Below are 22,572 nucleotides of genomic sequence, written 5' to 3'. Positions count from 1 at the left end.
GTCGCTGTTGTTACAGTGCAGGGCAGGTGCAGACAGTGAAGGCAGTAAATGGTAATAAACACTAAACAGTAAGTCAGTAGTATAAGTGAGGTTAGCTTCGTGGTTTAGTATATTAGATCAACAGGATGTCTGAAATGACAAGGCATATCAACACACTGCTTAGAGGTTCACTCACTACGTCACACTAACGTTAATGACATGCATGTGGCTCTGATTGTCTCCTACAACAAACACGACAAGAACATAATCTTACCTTTTCCAGGTGAAACACATTGAAACTGCTGTTAGCTCCTCGTGTTCTGTGTTGTGTTGCTGTTTGTTTACTAGCGGCACAGCAGCTGACCACCAGAGGATGCGGGGCTCTGCTGCTCGTCAGCGCCACGCACAGGCCGGGAGTGTAACTGCAGCCTGTTCAGGGCTGGGAGTGGGACGTGTACATTGATTGATTGATTGAAAAGTTTATTAACAGATTGCAGGATGGGTACAGTACAGTACAGCTCAATACATACAATTGTTAAGGGGATGCAGACCAGAGAAAGACGTTCGTCTTGTTTACATCAGGGTCCCCCATTTTCAATTAATCATAACATATATGACATACATGACATACAGATAGACAGTACTGCTACATCTATACATTTATGACATATCAGATTTGCAAATACAGTACTGTTTGTGATACAAAAGTGTCCAGAAAAGAAGTGTATATACATTTGGCATAGAAACTGTACATTGGAGGAGGTTGGTTGGGTGGGGTGGGGTTGGGTGGGTTGGGTGAGGGCTGTACATTGGAGGTGGGGGGGGGGGGGGGGGGTTGGCAAGGGGACACACACACATTTTACACTGTACATTGGAATATTGACAAAGCCTTACTTGGTCATTTACTGTACAACTAGGTTAGGACATTTGTAGGGGCCAGTTTCGAATTGCAGTCTCACGTAGGTGTTTTTTGAGAGTGTTTTTGAAGGTGGGTAGTGATTCACATTCCTTTACAGCTTTAGGCAGGGCGTTCCACATTGATGTGGCATAATTGCGAAACGTGTTTAGTCCCTTGTTTGAGCCGAATCTGGGTTTTACATGATTTGTGGAGCTCCCTCTGGTGTTGTGATCGTGGTATTCACTGACCTTTGGGAAGTATTTTGACATGTACATGGGTACCTTGGTCGCGTAGTGTATCTTGTAGACCAGGCCCATTGCAAGTTGCTGTACTCTGTCGTCTACTCTACATCACAGATACCTCCATGAATAATTATTTTAGATTAATCTAAATGCATCTAAATAAAGATTTATGGTTAAAGTGTGGGGGGGGGGGGTACCCTTTGAATGAAAAAGCACCATGACAGTCGTATTACCAAAAAGAAATACACTAAAAAGATGTAAAATCATAATATAATTCACACTGGGAAAAACAAATACCGTCAAATAACATCAAAAATAAGAAATATTTTGATATCACATTTGAACTATACAGCACAGCATTTGTGGTGCATTCAGTTGGTCCTTGTTGTGGAGTATGTTCGAATAGACCACCGCAACACCTCCGCGTTACATTGAGCTCATGGGAGAGAGAGCGGGGGGAGAAAATGAATGAATGTGGATGAGAGCCTCGACATTAAGTGGTTGTTGCTACGGTTGTTTTGGAGTTTGGGGGGGTAGGTGTGAAAAAGTTACTATAGCTGGGCCGATAGACGTGGGACGGGTCTCTCCGTGTTCAGGAGACTCAGGCGTATAGATGTATCTTGGATCACGTCTCCAGCGGCCCCACAGCCGTAGCTACAACCACTTAATGTCGAGGCTCTCGTCCACATTCATTCATTTCCTCCCCCCGCTCTCTCCTCCATGAGCTGAAAATACCGGATGTGTTGCAGTGGTCTAAACGTCTAAAAGAAGGAAGGGTCATCACGTCAGAACCAAGGAAACTATAAAAAAAAAAAAAAAAAAAAAAAGGAAGGGTCTTCATTGTGTGCCAAGTGTAGAAACGTTCAGTTCGGCCGACATTGATTTGAATGGCAAAATCTGCATATGGCTCGCTGATAACAAACTATCATTACACATGGGCAAAACAGAGTCCATTCTCTTCGGTTCAAATAACAAACTCAGCAAGACCGACGGCTTCTCAGTTACAGTGGGTGACAATATTGTCACAAGGAAAGAAGATATTACCTACCTGGGTTCCATCCTAGAGGCAAATCTTTCCTGTGACAAAATGGCATCCAATGTAATAAAAAAAGTCAACCAACGAACTCGATTCTTGTACCGGATCTCCTCACTGGTAAACAAGAATACCCTGAAGACTCTGGCAGGAGCACTCATTCAAGGGTACTACGACTATGCTTGCACCTCATGGTACCAAAGCACCTCAAAGGCGCTAAAAACAAAATTACAAACATCTCAAAACAAACTGGTCAGACTACTGCTTGACCTTACTCCTAGAACCCACCTCACCCCTGCCCACTTTGACAACCTAGGATAGCTTAGAGTAGACGACAGAGTACAGCAACTTGCAATGGGCCTGGTCTACAAGATACACTACACGACCAAGGTACCCATGTACATGTCAAAATACTTCCCAAAGGTCAGTGAATACCACGATCACAACACCAGAGGGAGCTCCACAAATCATGTTAAACCCAGATTCGTCTCAAACAAGGGACTAAACACGTTTCGCAATTATGCCACATCAATGTGGAACGCCCTACCCAAAGCTGTAAAGGAATGTGAATCACTACCCACTTTCAAAAACACTCAAAAAACACCTAAGGGAGACTGCAATTCGAAACTGGCCCCTGTAAATGTCCGAACACAACCCCCTCCAATGTACAGTAAATTACCAAGTATGGTCTTGTCAATATTCCAATGTACAGTTTTGTTTGTACAGTTGTACAGTGTCCCCCACCCACCCCTCCTACCCAATAGATGTAGCAGTACTGTCTATCTGTATGTCATGTATGTCATATATGTTACGATGAATTGAAAATGGGGGACCCTGATGTAAACAAGACGAAAGTCTTTCTCTGGTCTGCATCCCCTCAATACATACAATTGTTAAGGGGATGCAGACCTGAGAAAGACGTTTGTCTTGTTTACATCAGGGTCCCCCATTTTCAATTCATTTTTTTTTATCCACTTTTTCTCCCATTTTCTATATTTTCTCCCATCCCAATTTCGTATCATCCAATTCAACCCTCCCCTGTCACGAACGCTGTTTCTTGCCTCCCACAAGCCGGCTGCAATGTGGACTAAGTCATACATAGCACAAGTTCCCTCCGTTACTTGAGGTAACAGCAGTCGCATCTTTTCACCTGCGCAGCTCGATCTCTCAGTGGCGAGGAGTAACACGTGGGAGGCTCACGCTGCCCCCGACACTTCCTGATTCTACTGCGCAGGCGCACCAACCGACCTGTAGGAGTCGCTGTCCACAACACCCGATCCCCACCCATCAGTTTCCCACCCCCTAATACGGCCAATGTGTATTAGTTAGACATTTATGACATACACAACATACATGACATTTATGGCATAGGGACATATAGGTATTTAGTACTGATACATTTGTGACATAAGCGGTATTCAAATATACAGTACTGTTACCCCTAGATCCTGACAGAGTATATACATATGATGGGGAGGGGACTGTACATTAGGAGAGGGTGGGTGGGTGGGAGAGAAATATACATACGGCGGGGAGGGAATATATACATGCAGTGGGGAGGAGACTGTCTATTAGGAGGTGGTGGGGGTTTTGGGCATTTACGGTGGCCAGTTTATAATTGCAGCCTCCCGTAGGTGCTCTTTAAGAGCGGTTTTGAATGTGGGTAGGGATTCACATTCCTTTACAGCTTTGGGTAGGGCGTTCCACATTGATGTGGCATAATTGCGAAACATGTTTAGTCCCTTGTTTGAGCCGAATCTGGGTTTAACATGATTTGTTGAGCTTCCTCTGGTGTAGTGGTTGTGGTATTCACTGACCTTTGGGAAGTATTTTGACATGTACATGGGTACCTTAGTCGTATAGTGTATCTTGTAGACCAGGCCCATTGCAAGTTGCTGTACTCTGTCATCTACTCTAAGCCATCCTAGGTTGTCAAAGTGGGCAGGGGTGAGGTGGGTTCTGGGGGTAAGGTCAAGTAGTAGTCTGACCAGTTTGTTTTGTGATGTTTGTAATCTTGTTTTAAGCGCCTTTGAGGTGCTTTGGTACCATGAGGTGCACGCATAGTCATAGTACCCTTGAATGAGTGCTCCTGCCAGAGTCTTCAGGGTATTCTTGTTTACCAGAGAGGAGATCCGGTACAAGAATCTAGTTCGTTGGTTGACTTTTTTTTATTACATTGGATGCCATTTTGTCACAGGAAAGATTTGCCTCTAGGATGGAACTTACTTACTTACTTACGCCTGCTACCCCTTCTGGGGCATAGGCCGTCAACAAGTGATCTCCAAGCATCTCTGTCTTGAGCTGTTCTCTCCAGTTGGTTCCAGGTCATCTTCATGGTCTTGGTGTCTGCCTCCAGGTCTCTGCGCCAGGTGTTTCTCGGGCGGCCCCTTTTCCACTTGCCCTGCGGGTTCCATGTTAGGGCTTGTCTGGTGATGGTACTTGCAGGCTTTCGCAGGGTGTGGCCTATCCAGCGCCATCTGCGTTTCTTAATTTCTTCTTCAGCGGGCAGCTGGTTTGTTCTCTGCCAGAGTTCGCAGTTGCTGATGGTGTCTGGCCATCGGATGTGGATGATCTTCCGCAGGCAGCTGTTAATGAAGACCTGCACTTTCCTGATGGTTGCAGCTGTAGTTCTCCACGTCTCTGCTCCGTATAGTAGGACTGCCTTGACGTTGGTGTTAAAGAATCTGACTTTGGTGTTGGAAGTCAGTTCTTTTGAGCTCCAGATGTTCCGTAATTGCACGAATGCTGTAAGTGCTTTCCTTATTCGTGCTCTAATGTCAGCATCTGTGCCGCCCTGCTTGTCAATAACACTGCCAAGGTAGGTAAAGGCTTCAACTTCTTCCAAAGCCTCGCCATCCAGCATGATTGCGTTGGTGTTGTTTGCTGCATTGGTCTTGAGGATCTTAGTCTTGCCTTTGTGGATGTTGAGTCCCACTTGTGCGGAAGTGGATGCCACGTTGTTGGTCTTCTCCTGCATCTGTTGTTGGGTGTGCGACAGTAGTGCCAAATCGTCAGCATAGTCCAAGTCGTCCAGTTGCGTCCAAGGTGTCCACTGAATCCCGTACCTTCTCTGTGCTGTGGAGGTCTTCATTATCCAGTCAATGGCCAGCAGGATTAGGAAGGGCGAGAGCAGACAACCTTGTCTGACCCCGGTCCTCATTTGGAATGCCTCTGTGAGCTGCCCTCCGTGGACCACCTTGCATGTCAGTCCCTCATAGGAGTTCCTGATGATGGAAACAATCTTGGTCGGCACCCCGTAATGTCGGAGAAGCTTCCAGACCTGGGCATTGTACGGCCCGCGGGCCGCATCCGGCCCGCGGGATGATTCTGACCGGCCCGCGAAAGATTACATGATAATAAAAAAAAATAAAAAAAAAATTAAAAAAATATATTTTTTTTAATATTTTTTATTTTTATTTTTTTTATACTTTTTTTTTTTCATGTCAACGTTCACACGCACAATATACGCTTAGGAGACATGCTCAGAAGATGTTGGTTCTCTTTGGATCCACCTACATATGTGTACAGACATTCTCAGTCATGACATTTAGTCCAGGTACAGATCCTCTCTCACTGATGAACATCTGGCAGCTTTGCTTCGCATCTCCACCTCAGACATGCAACCTGACTTTGATGGACTTGTTAAAGCTCAACAGAGACTGGATTTCTCACACTGAATGAAACAAAAAAGAACTGAAGAACACTAAAATGTGGAAATATAACAAGTGAAATGGGACACTTGATATTTTTTTTTCTTAAATGTTTAATATAGGCATGTAAAGTAAAAAAGGCTACAAAACGGGGACACTTTTCTTTACACAGTTCAGTGACATGTCTTGTTTATTTTTGCTATAAGATGATGTGATGTCTTTAGAAAGCTAAGAAAATCCTTGTTTCAATAGAAACAATAGAAACTCGTTATTCATGTTTCACATTTAGTTTATCATTTTGGAAATAAATTCTATTTGAATAAATGATATTTTTGAAAGCTAACCTCACCTTTTAATTGCCAAATAATAACATACACTCTTACCAGGGGTCAAAACAATGCCATTTACTGCTTTTTATATAGAAATAAAATGTATATTATGCATAATTGAGTTTGGAATTTTGGCCCGGCCCCCCAACATATTTTCAGTTGCTCATTCGGCCCCCCGGGAAAAATAATTGCCCACCCCTGTTCCAGAGGGTCTCTCTGTCTAGGCTGTCAAAGGCTTTCTCATAGTCCACAAAGTTTATGTACAGGGGAGAGTTCCACTCTATCGACTGCTCCACGATGATGCGCAGCACTGCAATTTGGTCTGTGCAGGATCGGTCCTTGCGGAAACCAGCTTGCTCATCGCGGAGTTGTGCATCGATGAGGTCCTTCATCCTGTTCAAGATGACTCTGTTAAAAACTTTCCCTGGCACTGATAGCAGTGTGATCCCTCTGTAATTTGCGCAATTGCTAAGGTCGCCTTTCTTTGGGATCTTGATGAGATAGCCCTCTTTCCAATCTCCTGGCACGTCTTCTTCCTCCCATATCTTCATGAAGAGTGGGTGGAGCATCTTCACCGTGGTTTCTATATCTGACTTCAGTGCCTCCGCAGGGATGTTGTCTGGTCCTGCAGCCTTTCCGTTCCTCAGCTGCTTGATAGCCTTCCTAATTTCTTCCCTGGTTGGTGCGTTGCAGGCTATGGGTAGGTCTGTGTCAGCCTGTGCGATGTCTGGTGGGTTCTGTGGTGCTGGCCGGTTTAGAAGTTCTTCAAAATACTCCATCCATCTGTTCTTCTGTTGCTCCTCTCTCGTTGTTATCGGTCTTCCCTCTTTGTCCTTCACAGGTCGTTCTGGTTTGCTGTACTTTCCTGCCAGCTTCTTGGTGATGTTGTACAGTTCTCTCATATTCCCCTCTCTTGCTGCTTGCTCTGCCTCTGTTGCCAGGTCATCCATATACCTTCGCTTGTCTGCTCTGATGCTCTTCTTTACTAGCTTGTTTCCTTCTGCATACCTTTCTTGTGCCTTGGCCTTCTCTGCTCTTGTCCGGCTGTTGTTCACTGCCACCTTCTTCTCCCTCCTCTCTTGGATCTTTCGCAGACTGTCCCCTGAGATCCACTCCTTGTGCTGGTGCTTCTTGGGGCCAAGAACTTCCTGGCAGGTAGACGTTACGGCCTCTTTTATCTCCTTCCAACTGTTCTCCAGGGTGCACTCGTCCTCTTCCAACAGCTCCTGTAAAACTTGGAACTTATTGCGGAGTGTTACTCTGAACTCTTCCAGCTTACTGGTGTCTCTCAAGGAAGCGGTGTTGTACCTGTGTCGTGTTGTATGTGCCGACATCCAGTTCTTTCTCAGCTTCAGCTTCAGGCTGGCTACGACAAGGTGGTGGTCTGAAGCCACATCTGCTCCTCTCTTTACTCTTATATCCTGCATGGACCTCCTGAATTTCTTGCTGATACAGACGTGGTCAATCTGGTTCTCGGTTATGTGGTCTGGCGATACCCAAGTGGCCTTGTGGATGTTCTTATGGGGAAAAACACTGCCGCCAATGACCAAGTTGTTCATAGCGCACAGGTCCGCCAGCCTCTCCCCATTTTCATTCATGGCCCCCAATCCGTGTCTTCCCATTATATCTTCGTACCCCCTGTTGTCACTTCCGATCTTGGCATTAAGGTCTCCCATCAGGATTGTGATGTCTCTCTCTGGGTGCTTTTCTATAATGGACTGCAGTCTGTTGTAGAACTGGTCTTTGTCTGCTTCCTCGCTGTCATTGGTAGGAGCGTAGCACTGTATGATGTTCATATTGATCCTCTTCTTCTTGGTTCGGAAGGATGCAGTGATGATCCTTGGACCATGGGCTTCCCATCCTATGAGCGCTGTCTGTGCTGTTTTAGATAGCATCAGTGCTACTCCTTGGGTGTGGGAGGCATTGTCCTCTTCGTGTCCGGAGTACAGCAGTAACTCTCCTGAGGCCAGTCGTTTCTGTCCGGACTGTGTCCATCTTGTCTCACTTATTCCGAGCAGCATGAGATTATAGTTCCTCATCACTGCTGCTACTTGAAATGTCTTACCCGTCTCATACATGGTTCTCACGTTCCACGTACCGATATGGGCAGCCCTGGACGAAAGAAGGGTGATCGGCCGTGTGGCTTCCAGGATGGAACCCAGGTAGGTAATTTCGTCTTTCCTTGTGACAATATTGTCACCCACTGTAACTGAGAAGCCGTCGGTCTTGCTGAGTTTGTTATTTGAACCGAAGAGAATGGACTCTGTTTTGCCCATGTGTAATGATAGTTTAAAGATAATAAAGTACGTTCACATTACAGTTCTACTTTTGTTTTGATGTGAAAAGTGATGCTGCATAAGATGACTGCACTTAGCACTGACTGAGAAAGTAAGTGTACTGCCCATGAAATTGGCATTCATAGATTGTAAATATGTTTGTCAATGTTAATAATATGCGAACGTCCACATTACAGTTCTACTTTTGTTTTGATGTGAAAAGTGATGCTGCATAAGATGACTGCACTATAGCACTGACTGAGAAAGTAATTGTACTGCCATAGTCCTCTAGACTCACAGAGGTGCAGCTGAGAGTGTCGTTTCTTAAAATTGTCAAGCTACAATATTATAAAATCCTGTCAGGAATTGTGCCTCAAAGCATGAATGAACCGGCATTTAATACAGAAGTGCTTCACAGCGCGGCGTTTCGCGACTCAGGCGAAAGCGTAGTTTCTTGGAGGTGAACTGGCGGCGTAGATAAGGGGGGCGTAATAGCGTAGGTCAGTGGCCAATCAGAGCGCAAAACTTGAACGCGGAAATACGAGTTGTTTGGGCTTCGAATAGACGCGTCCGGGAAGAGGCAGCATGATCATCAGAACCAGCCGTGAGACGGGAACGTCCAGAGCGACGGGCACCTCGAGGTTGAGTAACCGCGCCACGCCTCCTCAGGGGGGCGCCAACAGGCCTGCTCAGATACAGACTCGTCCTCACAACAAGTTTGACTCTACCGTGTCCCTGCCTCTTTGTAACCTTAAAAACAATGGATTGGTATGCTCACGATAGCTAACATTTACTTTTTTTTCATTATCCATTTAAACAAACTGCTTCCTGTTTTCATTCAATATCGTTTAGTAATATCTCATGGTCAATCGTATCAATTGTTTTTTTTAGGTCAATAAATATTCCCACTGCATACTTGTTGTTATCAATACAACCAGTTAATTCCTTGATTGATTGAATTGATTGAAAACTTTATTAACAGATTGCAGAATGGGTACAGTACAGTACAGCTCAATACATACAATTGTTAAGGGGATGCAGACCAGAGAAAGACTTTCGTCTTGTTTACATCAGGGTCCCCCATTTTCAATTCATCGTAACATATGACATACAGATAGACAGTACTGCTACATCTATACATTTATGACATACCAGATTTGCAAATACAGTACTGTTTGTGATACGAAAAGAGTCCAGAGAAAAAGTATATACATTTGACGTAGAAACTGTACATTGGAGGAGGTTGGGTAGGTGGGGGGGGGGGGGGGGGGGGGTACTGTACATTGGAGGTGGGTGGGGGGAGGTTGGGTAGGAGTGGGGGGGGGGGGGGGGGTTGGGTAGGAGGGGTGGGTGGGGGACACTGTACAACTGTACAAGCAAAACTGTACATTGGAATATTGACAAGACCATACTTGGTCATTTTTACTGTACATTGGAGGGGGTTGTGTTAGGACATTTACAGGGGCCAGTTTAGAATTGCAGTCTCCCGTAGGTGTTTTTTGAGTGTTTTTGAAAGTGGGTAGTGATTCACATTCCTTTACAGCTTTGGGTAGGGCGTTCCACATTGATGTGGCATAATTGCGAAACGTGTTTAGTCCCTTGTTTGAGCCGAATCTGGGTTTAACATGATTTGTGGAGCTCCCTCTGGTGTTGTGATCGTGGTATTCACTGACCTTTGGGAAGTATTTTGACATGTACATGGGTACCTTGGTTGTGTAGTGTATCTTGTAGACCAGGCCCATTGCAAGTTGCTGTACTCTGTCGTCTACTCTAAGCCATCCTAGGTTGTCAAAGTGGGCAGGGGTGAGGTGGGTTCTAGGAGTAAGGTCAAGCAGTAGTCTGACCAGTTTGTTTTGAGATGTCCTCTACTAACTCCATGTTGATCTAAAACTATACTGACTGCCAAGTTATTATTTTCAATGAAATTGTCCAGCCTGGCAACAAATAGTTTTTCAAGTATCTTTGAGAAAGTGGGGATACAGGCCTGCTTTAGTAAAATTATATTTGTCACCAGCTTTATAATGGAATGGCTTTCCAATGTATCTGAATGATAAGTAAGAAATAGGTTAGTGGATCCACAATTCCATCTATGACTTTCTTTACTAGTCATATCAACATCATTCCAATCTGTGGACGTTTTTATTCATACCTATATCTATCTATACCTATACAATATCTATAATGTCCTTTACAGTGTATAGTGCGATACGAACTCTTATACACTAGGTGGCGGTATATACAAGACCTTGAGTTGTTTGCGACGCGCCATTACGGTACATCGAGAGAAGAAGAAGAGTTGTACTTCCGGGTGAAATACAAACTGCAGCGCCGCTGTTTCTACAGTAACGTGGTGAGAATCTTGATTAACGTTCATATCTTCACACAATGCCCTCGTTAGAAATACATTGGGTGCGTAGTTTGACACAACAACAAGTTACGGATCTGCGTTCACAAGAAAGTCCACGTTGTTTATGTGTTGTACTCTATATTTAGCCAGCCAGCTAACTGGAGCTAATGCTAGCAGGTGTTGGCTAGTTAGTTAGCTGGTAAACAAGCTCTACTATGAGAAATGAATGAATGAATGAAAATGAATGAAAACTTTATTTAACAGATTGCAGAATGGGTACAATACAGTACGGCTCAATACATACAATTGTTAAGGGGATGCAGACCTGAGAAAGACGTTTGTCTTGTTTCCATCAGGGTCCCCCATTTTCAATTCATATAGACATATATGACATACATGACATACAGATAGTCAGTACTGCTACATCTATACATTTATGACATACCAGGTTTGCAAATACAGTACTGTTTGTGATACAGAAGGAGTCAAGAAAAGGGAGTATATACATTTGACGTAGAAACTGTACATTGGAGGTTGGGTGGGGGGGGTTGGGTACATTGGGATATTGACAACCATACTGGGTAATTTACATTGGAGGTGGTTGGGGGGGGGGGGGGGGGCGGGGGGCATACTGTATAAACAAGTAACACTGTACATTGAGGGGGGGGGGGGAGGAGACACTGTACCAACAAACACAATTGTACATTGAACTATTGACAAAACCATATTAGGTAAATGACTGTACATTGGAGGGGGTTGGAATGATTGGGTTAGGATATTTACAGGGGCCAGTGTTGAATTGCAGTCTCCCGTAGGTGTCCCTTGAGAGAGGTTTTGAAAGTGGGTAGTGATCCACATTCCTTTACAGCTTTGGGTAGGGCGTTCCACATTGATGTGGCATAATTGCGAAACGTGTTTAGTCCCTTATTTGAGCCGAATCTGGGTTTGACATGATTTGTGGAGCTCCCTCTGGTGTTGTGATCGTGGTATTCACTGACCTTTGGGAAGTATTTTGACATGTACATGGGTACCTTGGTCGTGTAGTGTATCTTGTAGACCAGGCCCATTGCAAGTTGTTGTACTCTGTCGTCTACTCTAAGCCATCCTAGGTTGTCGAAGTGGGCAGGGGTGAGGTGGGTTCTAGGAGTAAGGTCAAGCAGTAGTCTGACCAGTTTGTTTTGAGATGTTTGTAATTTTGTTTTTAGCGCCTTTGAGGTGCTTTGGTACCATGAGGTGCAAGCATAGTCGTAGTACCCCTGAATGAGTGCTCCTGCCAGAGTCTTCAGGGTGTTCTTGTTTACCAGAGAGGAGATCCGGTACAAGAATCGAGTTCGTTGGTTGACTTTTTTTATTACATTGGATGCCATTTTGTCACAGGAGAGATTAGCCTCTAGGATGGACCCCAGGTAGGTAATTTCATCTTTCCTTGTGACAATATTGTCACCCACTGTAACTGAGAAGCCGTCGGTCTTGCTGAGTTTGTTATTTGAACCGAAGAGAATGGACTCTGTTTTGCCCATGTGTAATGATAGTTTGTTATCAGCGAGCCATATGCAGATTCTGCCTAGTTCCGAGCTGAGGGTTTTTTCAACCTGTAACTTGTTCTTGTCAGAGACCAGCAGGGCTGAGTCGTCCGCAAACAGGAACAAGTTGCAGTCACAAGCTGACGACATGTCATTTGCATAAATTAGGAACAGTAGCGGTCCTAGTATGCTTCCTTGTGGAACACCACAGCTCACTGTGAGGGGGGGGGATAGGGTACCGTTTACCTCCACCATCTGTTCCCTCCCCTCAAGGTAGGATTGCATCCAGCTCACTGATAGACTATCAAAACCAATTGCTTTTAGCTTGTCAATCAGAATGGAGTGATTGACCGTGTCAAAGGCCTTTTGTAGGTCCAGCATGACCATGCCGCAGTATTTGCCTGCGTCCACCTCTTGTTTGATGTGGTCATTCAAATAGAGAAGGCATGTGTCAGTGGAGTGGGATGTTCTGAAGCCAGATTGGAATTCGTAGATTAGATTTTTTTCCGCTAGGTACTTTTCGACCTGTTCGTAGACTATTTTTTCCATGACTTTCGAGATGGAGGTGAGAATAGAAACAGGGCGGTAGTTGCCTGGGTCTAATTTGCTGCCCTTTTTGTGCAGAGGGGTCACCCTCGCAATTTTGAAGTCCTTGGGGACGTGTCCCTGTTTTATGGAGAGGTTTATTATGTGTGTGATGATTGGTGTGATGGCGGCTGCTGAGTCTCTGAGGAATTTGGAGGGGATGTTGTCATGGCCAGTGGCCTTGTTAGGTTGGAGGGCGCTCAGTTTATTGAGTACCTCATCTGTTGTTACCGTTTCCAGCTTGAAGTCGTCCTTGCGGACCCCTAGGTTTTTGTAGAAAGCTACTATGTGTTCTACCCCTGTAGAAACACATGTACACACTTCAACATTACTTTGTTACACTAGTTAGCTGGTAAACAAGCTCTACTATGAGAAACGCATGAACACATGTACACACTTCAACATTACTTTGTTACACTAGTTAGCTGGTAAACAAGCTCTACTATGAGAAACACATGTACACACTTCAACATTACTTTGTTACACTAGTTAGCTGGTAAACAAGCTCTACTATGAGAAACACATGAACACATGTACACACTTCAACATTACTTTGTTATTACACTAGTTAGCTGGTAAACAACCTCTACTATGAGAAACACATGTACACACTTCAACATTACTTTGTTACACTAGTTAGCTGGTAAACCTCTACTGTGAGAAACACATGAACACATGTACACACTTCAACATTACTTTGTTATTACACTAGTTAGCTGGTAAACCAGCTCTACTATGAGAAACACATGAACACATGTACACACTTCAACATTACTTTGTTACACTAGTTAGCTGGTAAACAACCTCTACTATGAGAAACACATGAACACATGTACACACTTCAACATTACTTTGTTACACTAGTTAGCTGGTAAACAACCTCTACTATGAGAAACACATGAACACATGTACACACTTCAACATTACTTTGTTACACTAGTTAGCTGGTAAACAAGCTCTACTATGAGAAACACATGTACACACTTCAACATTACTTTGTTACACTAGTTAGCTGGTAAACAACCTCTACTATGATGAACACATGTACACACTTCAACATTACATTACTCTGTTGGCTCTGTTCACTCCATCATTTGTGAAGGGAATAGTTCTCGAGTTCTTGAATTATGAATTGAAAATGGGGGACCCTGATGTAAACAAGACGAACGTCTTTCTCTGGTCTGCCTCCCCTTAACAATTGTGTGTATTGAGCTGTACTGTATTGTACGCATTTCCGCAATCTGTTACAATCAATCAATCAATCAATGGATGCAAGAAGCTATCATTTTCAATCTACAATCTGTTAAGTTTTCAATCAATCAATCAATCGACTCGTTAGTAGTTTACATTTATAATAATTTCCTCCGACTAAGCTACACAATCTGTCTGATTGTGATTGTATTTTCAGGTGACATGCCAAGCCAACATTATAATCAGGTTTCCCTGGTTGAAGTTACCTACCACCAGGTCACTTAATGTTGCGTTCGAGTCTGAAATGTATCATGTGATCAAATGGTAAATACGAGGTAATACTAGTGTTCAGGCCGAGGCAGCAGGTTCCGCCAGATGAGTCAACCTCACTTTCTTGATGCAGGTGGTTTGAGTGATGTTATGAATCCCAGCATTTCAGCATCATATGTCTGCCGATGTCTCATGATACTCCATGTTCATAATAAAGTAGGTTTGTCTGCACCGCAGAAGGGGAAGAGGCAGTGCAACGTCACAACTCATAAACTGGTATCATAACAGGGCTAGCTAATCCATGCTCATGTTCTAGTTCCCCCTGTGTCGGTGCAGGTCTTGTCAACCTTGGTTATGGTTTCATTTGATTGACAGGTGAAAAGTGTGATGCGGTCATGACGACGCCAGCGAACGAGGGCATGTCCTCTCTGATTGACCGGTCGCTGAGGATGAGGAGGGAGGAGCAGGCTCGCCAGGTGGTGCTCGCCTGGGCCGTCCTCAACGGGTCTCTAGCTGGAATGATTTACACCGAGATGTGAGTCGCCCCCTAGAGGCTTCATTCATCGCACCGGCATTTCCGGGTACTTTTTGCGTCCCGCCTACTTTTGGGGGAAACGCAGACCGCCGTTGTGTTGAAAAAAACCCTGACTGTTGTGTTTGTTTCCCTGTCAGGTCCGGCAGACTGCTGAGCAGATACTACAACATCACCTACTGGCCCCTCTGGTACTTTGGTGAGTGCTCCGTTATCTGTCTGCCTTAATCTGTCCATGAAGCTTCTGAACATTCAACACATGGACGTTTTAAAGTAAACCAGAGTTTCTCGTTGCTGCTTAGATGAAAGTCTACTTTAGTGAAGTGAACGGTAGCAGAGAAATCAGGACAGATGAATGGGAGAAATTAGTAACAGTGATTGTAGTAAACAATGTAATTGTCTAATTAACATTAGAGATCATCATAAATGGAAGTTAAACCTGAGTAGAAGTACAAATCTGAGTAGAGAGAGATGGAGAGATGCATCTGTGGAGGAGAGAGAGGAAGGGAGAGAGAGCGAGGGAGAGAGAGATCTGGAGTAGAGAGAGATAGAAAGGTACACCTATGGAGGAGAGACGGAGACAGAGAGAGACACACACACCTGTGGAGTAGAAAGAGAGAGAGTATTGGAAATATAATGTTTGTAATGTGTTGTGCTGGAACCACTTTATCCCGAACGGCAACTCCGGTCAGAGAGTGGACACACAGACACACAGTTCTTGATATCTATGAATAAATTAAGGCTGGCATCAGTACACGTGATTTTCCATCCTTATAACAGTTTATAAATGAATGAAAAGTATTGAGAATGGTCCACAAGGAGTTTGTCAGACTCTGGTGTTGTAACTTAATAGGCCAGGTTAATGATTATGAGTTATATTACATATATTAATATCGATTATTGTTTACCTTTGAAAGAAGAAGTGGAAGTGGAAGAGTGTTTGTTTATTCTAGTCAGAGATACTATTATTTACATTAGTCACCACAAGAAATACAAGTCCCAGGATGCATTGCACCTGCTACCAGCTGCGTCCTTTTAGGTGATTGACAGAGAGCGTTTTATGAATGAACCTGATGAGAACTCAACTGTAATGTAACGTGCGCTGAAGATTCTATATAAAGTACAACCTATTGGAATCCGACGTATTGGACAATCTATTCTTTTGGAACGTAGTTATTCTACATTTTTGGTGCCGAAACCAGGGAACTTTAGATCATTTGGATATAACGATAGAATGGATGATGAAACAGAACGTCGGAGTGAAATCGAGAGACAGAAACGGAAGCGCGGTGCCATCAGAGGTGGTACTACACGTATTTTAAATCAGATTGACGCTGAGATTGGAAATGAGGCTCAGAGTGTTGAAGACTTGACAACTATGTTGGATGTACTGGCATTGAAGGAGGACAGTTTGCATGAAATAAACCGGGAAATAGAGCAGCTAACTTTGATGGATGATTTGGACGCGGAGATTGAATCATCGGAGACGTACAAGGAGCGCATCATTATCCAACGGAGCCGTGCACAACGAGTGATAAGGAACCAAAAGGAACTGACAGCAGAGGCCCGGCGGGTGAGTGATACTGAAGCAAGATCACAGAGACAGTCAGTAAAGCTACCAAGATTGGTCATTGAGAAATATAATGGAGATGTCAGTAAATGGCAGGAATTCTGGAGCCAGTATGAAACTGCTATTCACAATAATGATGGACTGTGTAAAAGAGAGAAGTTTACTTACCTGAAAACCTATCTCACTGGACCAGCTGCAAAGGCAATAGCAGGACTGACATTAACAGATGATAACTATGACAATGCGGTCACTTTATTGCAAAATAGATTTGGAAGGAAATATCTACTGATCAGTGCTCACATGTCAAAACTACTGAATCTTACTCCTGTGAAGAAAGCCTCTGATGTGAATGCATTGAGGCAGCTATATGATGAATGTGAAATTCAAATGAGGAGCTTGGAGTCACTGGGTGTAGTGTCAGAAACCTACGGGAGCCTGCTATGCCCAATTTTACTGCAGATGATTCCAGATAGCATAGCTCTTGAATATAGTCGTCAGAGGGGGGTAGATGATGAATGGAAAGTTTCTGAAATAGTCACATTCCTACAGAGGGAGGTTCAGAGCAGAGAAAGAGCACTGCAAATGACAACAACATCCAACCATCAGAAAGAAGAGAGCAAGCCATGGAAACAGGCCTACTCATTCAGCGAAGTGAGACCAAAAAGACCCAGCATGCAATCTACTGCTACACTGCATACAGCCAGCCAGGTGTACAACTGTTTGTTCTGTGACAGTGCTGATCACAAAGCAGAACATTGCCCAGACAACAACGTTATTGAACGTAAAGACAGACTAATGCGAATGGGAAGATGTTTTGTGTGTTTAGGACAGAAACACATAGCCAAATTCTGTAAAAAGCAGGTCTCCTGTGCAACCTGTGGAAGAAGACATCACATTGCTGTGTGCACTGGCAAGAAAAGTGAGGAGCTGAAACCCCCTGTTTCGGAAGAGGCTGTTGTTTCCTCAGTCATTCCTCATTCAGTGAAGATGAAACCAGATGGACAGAACACTGTGCTGTTACAAACTGCCAAGGCATGGGTGGAAGGCCCAGGAGGCAGGGTAATAGCTCGTTGCTTACTAGATGGAGGGAGTCAGAGGAGCTTCATCCATGGAAACCTTGTGAAGAGCCTGAAGTTACCAGTAATGAGACAAGAGAAACTCACTCTTCACACGTTTGGATCCTCTGTCCCTACAATGTCACAGTACAACACAGTGAAGGTCACCTTGAGGAATGTCTGGGACACCGAGCAAAAAATCGAAATAGAGGCTATAGAGACCCCACAGGTGTGCTCAGCAGTGATGAAGGTGCCTGGTGACCAGGTTCAACATGAGCTCAAGAAAAAGGGTCTGAGACTGGCAGACTTCCCAGGAAATGAAAGTGATCCAGAGCTCTCCATCCTGATAGGAGCAGACTATTATTGGCAAATAGTATCAGGCAAAGTGGAGAGGCTGACAGAGACTTTGGTTGCGGTGGAGAGCACCTTTGGATGGTCTGTGCAGGGGCCTGTGTCCATGTCAAGTGTAGCTGAGGCAGCATGCATGCTCATCCCCATGGATGAAGACACACTTGTCTCCAATCAACTAAAGGCATTCTGGGAAATTGAGTCTCTGGGTATAACAGGCGAGAAAACACAGAACCCAGCAGAAGAAGAAGCTCAACAGATGTTCGAGATAACAACAACCTTTAAAGATGGGCGATACCAAGTGGAGTTGCCATGGAAGGCAGAAAGAACAGAACTCCAAGACAACTACAGAATCGCTAAGAAAAGGTTTGATGGTCTGAAGAAAAGACTAAAGAAAGATGTTACCTTTTACAGCAGGTATCATGAAGTAGTGGAGGACTATTTACAACAGAACATAGCAGAGGACGTGCCGGAGGATGATGCAAGGACAGACAATGTGAAATACTACTTACCTCACCACGCAGTACTCAGAGAGGACAAGGTGACGATGAAACTGAGAGTAGTGTTTGATGCTTCATCTCATGAAAATGGCCATCCATCCCTCAATGACTGCTTATTCACAGGACCCAACCTGAACCCAGACCTCCTCAACGTCCTGATTAAGTTCAGGCAACATGCGATCGCCTTTATGGCAGACATCAAGAAGGCCTTCCTGCAAATATCCCTGGCAGAAAGGGACAGAGATGCCGTGAGGTTCTTGTGGCTCACTGGCCCACCAAAGGGAGAAGAGGAGGAAGAGCCACGAGTGTTAAGGATGACCAGAGTGGTCTTTGGCGCTTCCCCAAGTCCATTCTTACTCGCTGCTACAATCAGGAAACACCTGAAACAGTATGAGACAGAACATCCATCCGTTGTAGAGACATTGAGAGAATCACTTTATGTCGATGATTTTATTGCAAGTTCACACAACGTTGAAGAAGCTTACACTGTGACGACAACTGCTAAACAAATGCTGTTGACCGCAGGCATGGACCTCTGCAAGTGGATGACAAACTCTCCTGAATTGATGGAAAAATGGGAGAAGAGCAAAACTGACCTCACGGTGGCGCCAGAGACACACGGAGCGGTACTGAAAGTGCTCGGCTTGGTATGGAGGCCAGAAACTGATGACTTCACCTTTGACTTAAGGCCACTGGTGAGCATTCTAAAACAGAAGGAGAACACAAAGAGAAGTGTTCTGCAATCATCTGCACGCATTTATGACCCCCTTGGGTTCCTGACTCCTTTCACAGTCAGAGTCAAGTGCATGTTCCAAGAAATGTGGGAGAGAGGACTCTCCTGGGATGAGGAGCTACCACCTGATCTGACTCGAGAATGGCAACAGTGGTGTTCGGAGCTCCCCCAGCTACACCAGCTCGCTATCCCAAGATGGTACAGAATAGACCTGCAGACAGAGAACAGCCACCTCCTGAAACTACATGTGTTCTGTGACGCCAGTGAAAGGGCTTACAGTGCTGTGGCCTACCTGCAGGGCAAAAACCAAGATGGAGAACTTAGAACGAGCTTAGTGGCATCCAAGTCCAGGGTAGCCCCTCTCAAGAAAATGACACTGCCGCGCCTGGAGCTCATGGGAGCTGTGATTGGGGCAAGACTAGCCAGCCACTTGATGAAGACTTTGAAAATGGAACACAAACAGATCACAATGTGGACAGACTCTATGATTACGCTGCACTGGATTTGCAGCTCCGCTCACAAGTGGAAACAGTTTGTCTCAAACAGAGTGACAGAGATCCAGTCCTTGACCAACCCAGAGTCATGGTCACACATAAAAGGGAAGGTAAATCCAGCTGACCTCCCTACCAGAGGACAGACTGTGGAAAACCTGATACAGAACAAGCTATGGTGGTACGGACCTGAAGTTCTGACAACACCTGACCAGTCACCTGATCAGTCAGAGGAGACTGATGAGGGCCAGGTTCCAGAAGAAGTTTACACAGAACTCAAGTGCCATCACCAGGTCACAGTACAGCTTACTGCAAATGACGCAGATCTCTCTGAACCAGTATTGGAGCTGGCAAGATATAGCAAACTGAGAAGGGTCTTAAGAGTGACTGCCTGGATCAAGAGATTCATAACCAATGCTCAAAGGAAGACAAAGACACAAGGAGAGCTGACTGCTGACGAGCTCTTTGAGGCAGAAAGGTACTGGATCAAGACAATACAACAACAAAGTTTCAGTCAGGAGATCAAATTACTGAAGACAGGAAAGAATCTGACGAACGACTGTAAAATAAAGGAACTCCAACCATTCCTGGATGAATATGAACTGCTCAGCGTGGGAGGAAGACTGCAACAGTCCAACTTCACCTTCCGAGAGCAGCACCCGTGGATTCTGCCCGGAAAACAAAGATACTCAGAAATGCTGATACAGTCCTGTCATGAAAAGATAATGCATTCAGGAGTGAGGGACACCTTAGTACAACTAAGAGAAAGATACTGGATCCTGCGTGCTAGACAGCTAGTCAAGCGTGTTTTAGCAAGATGCACTGTCTGCAAGAGATTCAAGGCAAAGGCTGGATGTCAGATCACTGCACCTTTACCAAGAGACAGAATAACTGAATCCCCACCCTTCGAAGTCACAGGTGTGGATTTTGCAGGACCGCTTTATGTGAAGGCAAATGGATCGGTGACGAAGTCATACATTGCACTGTTCACCTGTGCGGTGACCAGGGCGGTACACCTGGAACTGGTCTCAGATCAGTCGACAGAGAAATTCCTGTTAGCTCTGAAAAGATTCATTGCCAGAAGAGGAATATGTAAAGTTATCTACTCGGACAACGCAAGAACATTCAAGAGAGCTGAGCTGGACTTGAAGGAGCTGTGGAAGGCCATCAAAGACCCACAGCTGTTGGAGTTCTTCTCAGAAAAGGGCATCACCTGGAAGTTCATAGCCGAGCGAGCTGCATGGTGGGGCGGATTCTGGGAGAGGCTCGTCAGATCCGTAAAAACATGCCTAAGGAAGGTGCTTGGAAGAGCTTCACTCAACTTTGAAGAGATGTGCACAGTCCTAACAGAGGTTGAGGCTATCCTGAACTCTAGGCCTCTGACCTTTGTGCACAATGAAGTGGATGAACCACAGCCGTTGACCCCAGCCCACTTCCTGGTGGGTAAAAGACTCACGTCTCTGCCGCCCAAGACATTCCCAGTTGACGCACAACGCTCAAATCCTAAGTGTAAAGAGCTCAACCGAAGATGGAAGTACAGGCAGAGACTCGCAACCAGCTTCTGGAATAGCTGGCGTAAGGATTACTTGCTGGATCTGAAATCAGCACATCGCTGTGACACGCCGTCACCCACCCCTCTGAAAGAGGGTGACATTGTACTCATCGGAGAAGATAACACTCCCAGACAAACCTGGAAGCTGGGAAGAATCAAGGAACTGTTCCCAGGCCGAGATGGACTTGTGAGGTCGTGCACAGTTCGCACTACCTCAGGAACTTTGTTGAGGAGACCTATTCAGTTGTTATATTGTTTAGAGGTCTAGGATGAACTAGCAGTTCATCGGGGGGGAGAATGTTGTAACTTAATAGGCCAGGTTAATGATTATGAGTTATATTACATATATTAATATCGATTATTGTTTACCTTTGAAAGAAGAAGTGGAAGTGGAAGAGTGTTTGTTTATTCTAGTCAGAGATACTATTATTTACATTAGTCACCACAAGAAATACAAGTCCCAGGATGCATTGCACCTGCTACCAGCTGCGTCCTTTTAGGTGATTGACAGAGAGCGTTTTATGAATGAACCTGATGAGAACTCAACTGTAATGTAACGTGCGCTGAAGATTCTATATAAAGTACAACCTATTGGAATCCGACGTATTGGACAATCTATTCTTTTGGAACGTAGTTATTCTACATCTGGTGTTGAAAGGCTCTGGAGACAGTTGTCCATGTAGATAGACTGCAGGGTGTCTTAGTTTTTCCCTCCAGATGATCTTTGATGTGCTTTTGCAGTGCAAACTTTGCGCAGCATGACCTGCTAGCTTTTCACTTCTAAACGGGAGCACGTCAAGCTGCCAGAGACATTCAACGTATTGATGGAGGCCGTCTGATGCAGGCTTGATAAAGTAGCACGAAGTAGCATGAGACACAAGACCATCTGGGCCTTGGAGTGCCCAGCCCAGCACTGTGTGGACAGCTAAGGAGTCCAGCTTTGGGGTCAGGCTGAGCCCAAGCGTTCGGAGGTTCGGACCTTCGTTCGTTACGTTGGCACTCGAATCTTAATTAATGGGTTTGAACCTATTTATTTTACACTAAAAATATATATCAGAAGAATGTGATATCAGAATATCACAGTGTAGTGTACTATGTTGTGTTTAGGGATGGGTACCCAATTCGGTACTTTTAAAGGTACTTACCGAAACACGTCGGTACTAGCGAGTATCGATTCACGTGAGATACCGTTGTCGGTACTGTAAAAAATATATATATTTAATTTTTCTTTTTCCTTTTTTCCTTTCATGTCAACGTTTACACGCACAATATTGACTTGATTTAACAACAAAGCAGTCAGGGCAATGGCAAGCCGAAAACGGTCTAAAGTGTGGTTATTTGAAGTTTTGATTTTTTTTTCACAACTGAGGTAGGTAGATTACATTTTTAGAGACTAAAGTACAGAAAAAAGGTACCGTTGGGTACCGGTATCGATTCACAGGTACCGGTATCGGTTCAAATGTGAACG

The 22,572-nt window shown here is 44.6% G+C and overlaps 1 protein-coding gene across 1 annotated transcript in view; it reads left to right on the top strand.

Moving 5' to 3' along the window:
* The first annotated feature begins 10,697 nt into the window (after nucleotides 1–10,697).
* The window catches only part of tmem209 (transmembrane protein 209), a 95,879-nt gene continuing 84,004 nt past the window's right edge, over nucleotides 10,698–22,572 (top strand). Inside the window, exons 1-3 of the mRNA XM_084335637.1 lie at nucleotides 10,698–10,757; nucleotides 14,699–14,858; nucleotides 14,996–15,054. Coding sequence (XP_084191763.1) covers nucleotides 14,719–14,858; nucleotides 14,996–15,054 — 199 coding nt within the window. The 5' untranslated portion in view covers nucleotides 10,698–10,757; nucleotides 14,699–14,718. The remainder of the gene's footprint in view (nucleotides 10,758–14,698; nucleotides 14,859–14,995; nucleotides 15,055–22,572) is intronic.

Source organism: Notolepis coatsorum (assembly GCF_963971535.1).
Source record: "Notolepis coatsorum genome assembly, chromosome: 1".
Taxonomy (NCBI): domain Eukaryota; kingdom Metazoa; phylum Chordata; class Actinopteri; order Aulopiformes; family Paralepididae; genus Notolepis; species Notolepis coatsorum.
The sequence above is the reverse complement of the archived record's forward strand: the minus strand, read 5'-3'. Positions and strand labels throughout refer to the sequence as shown.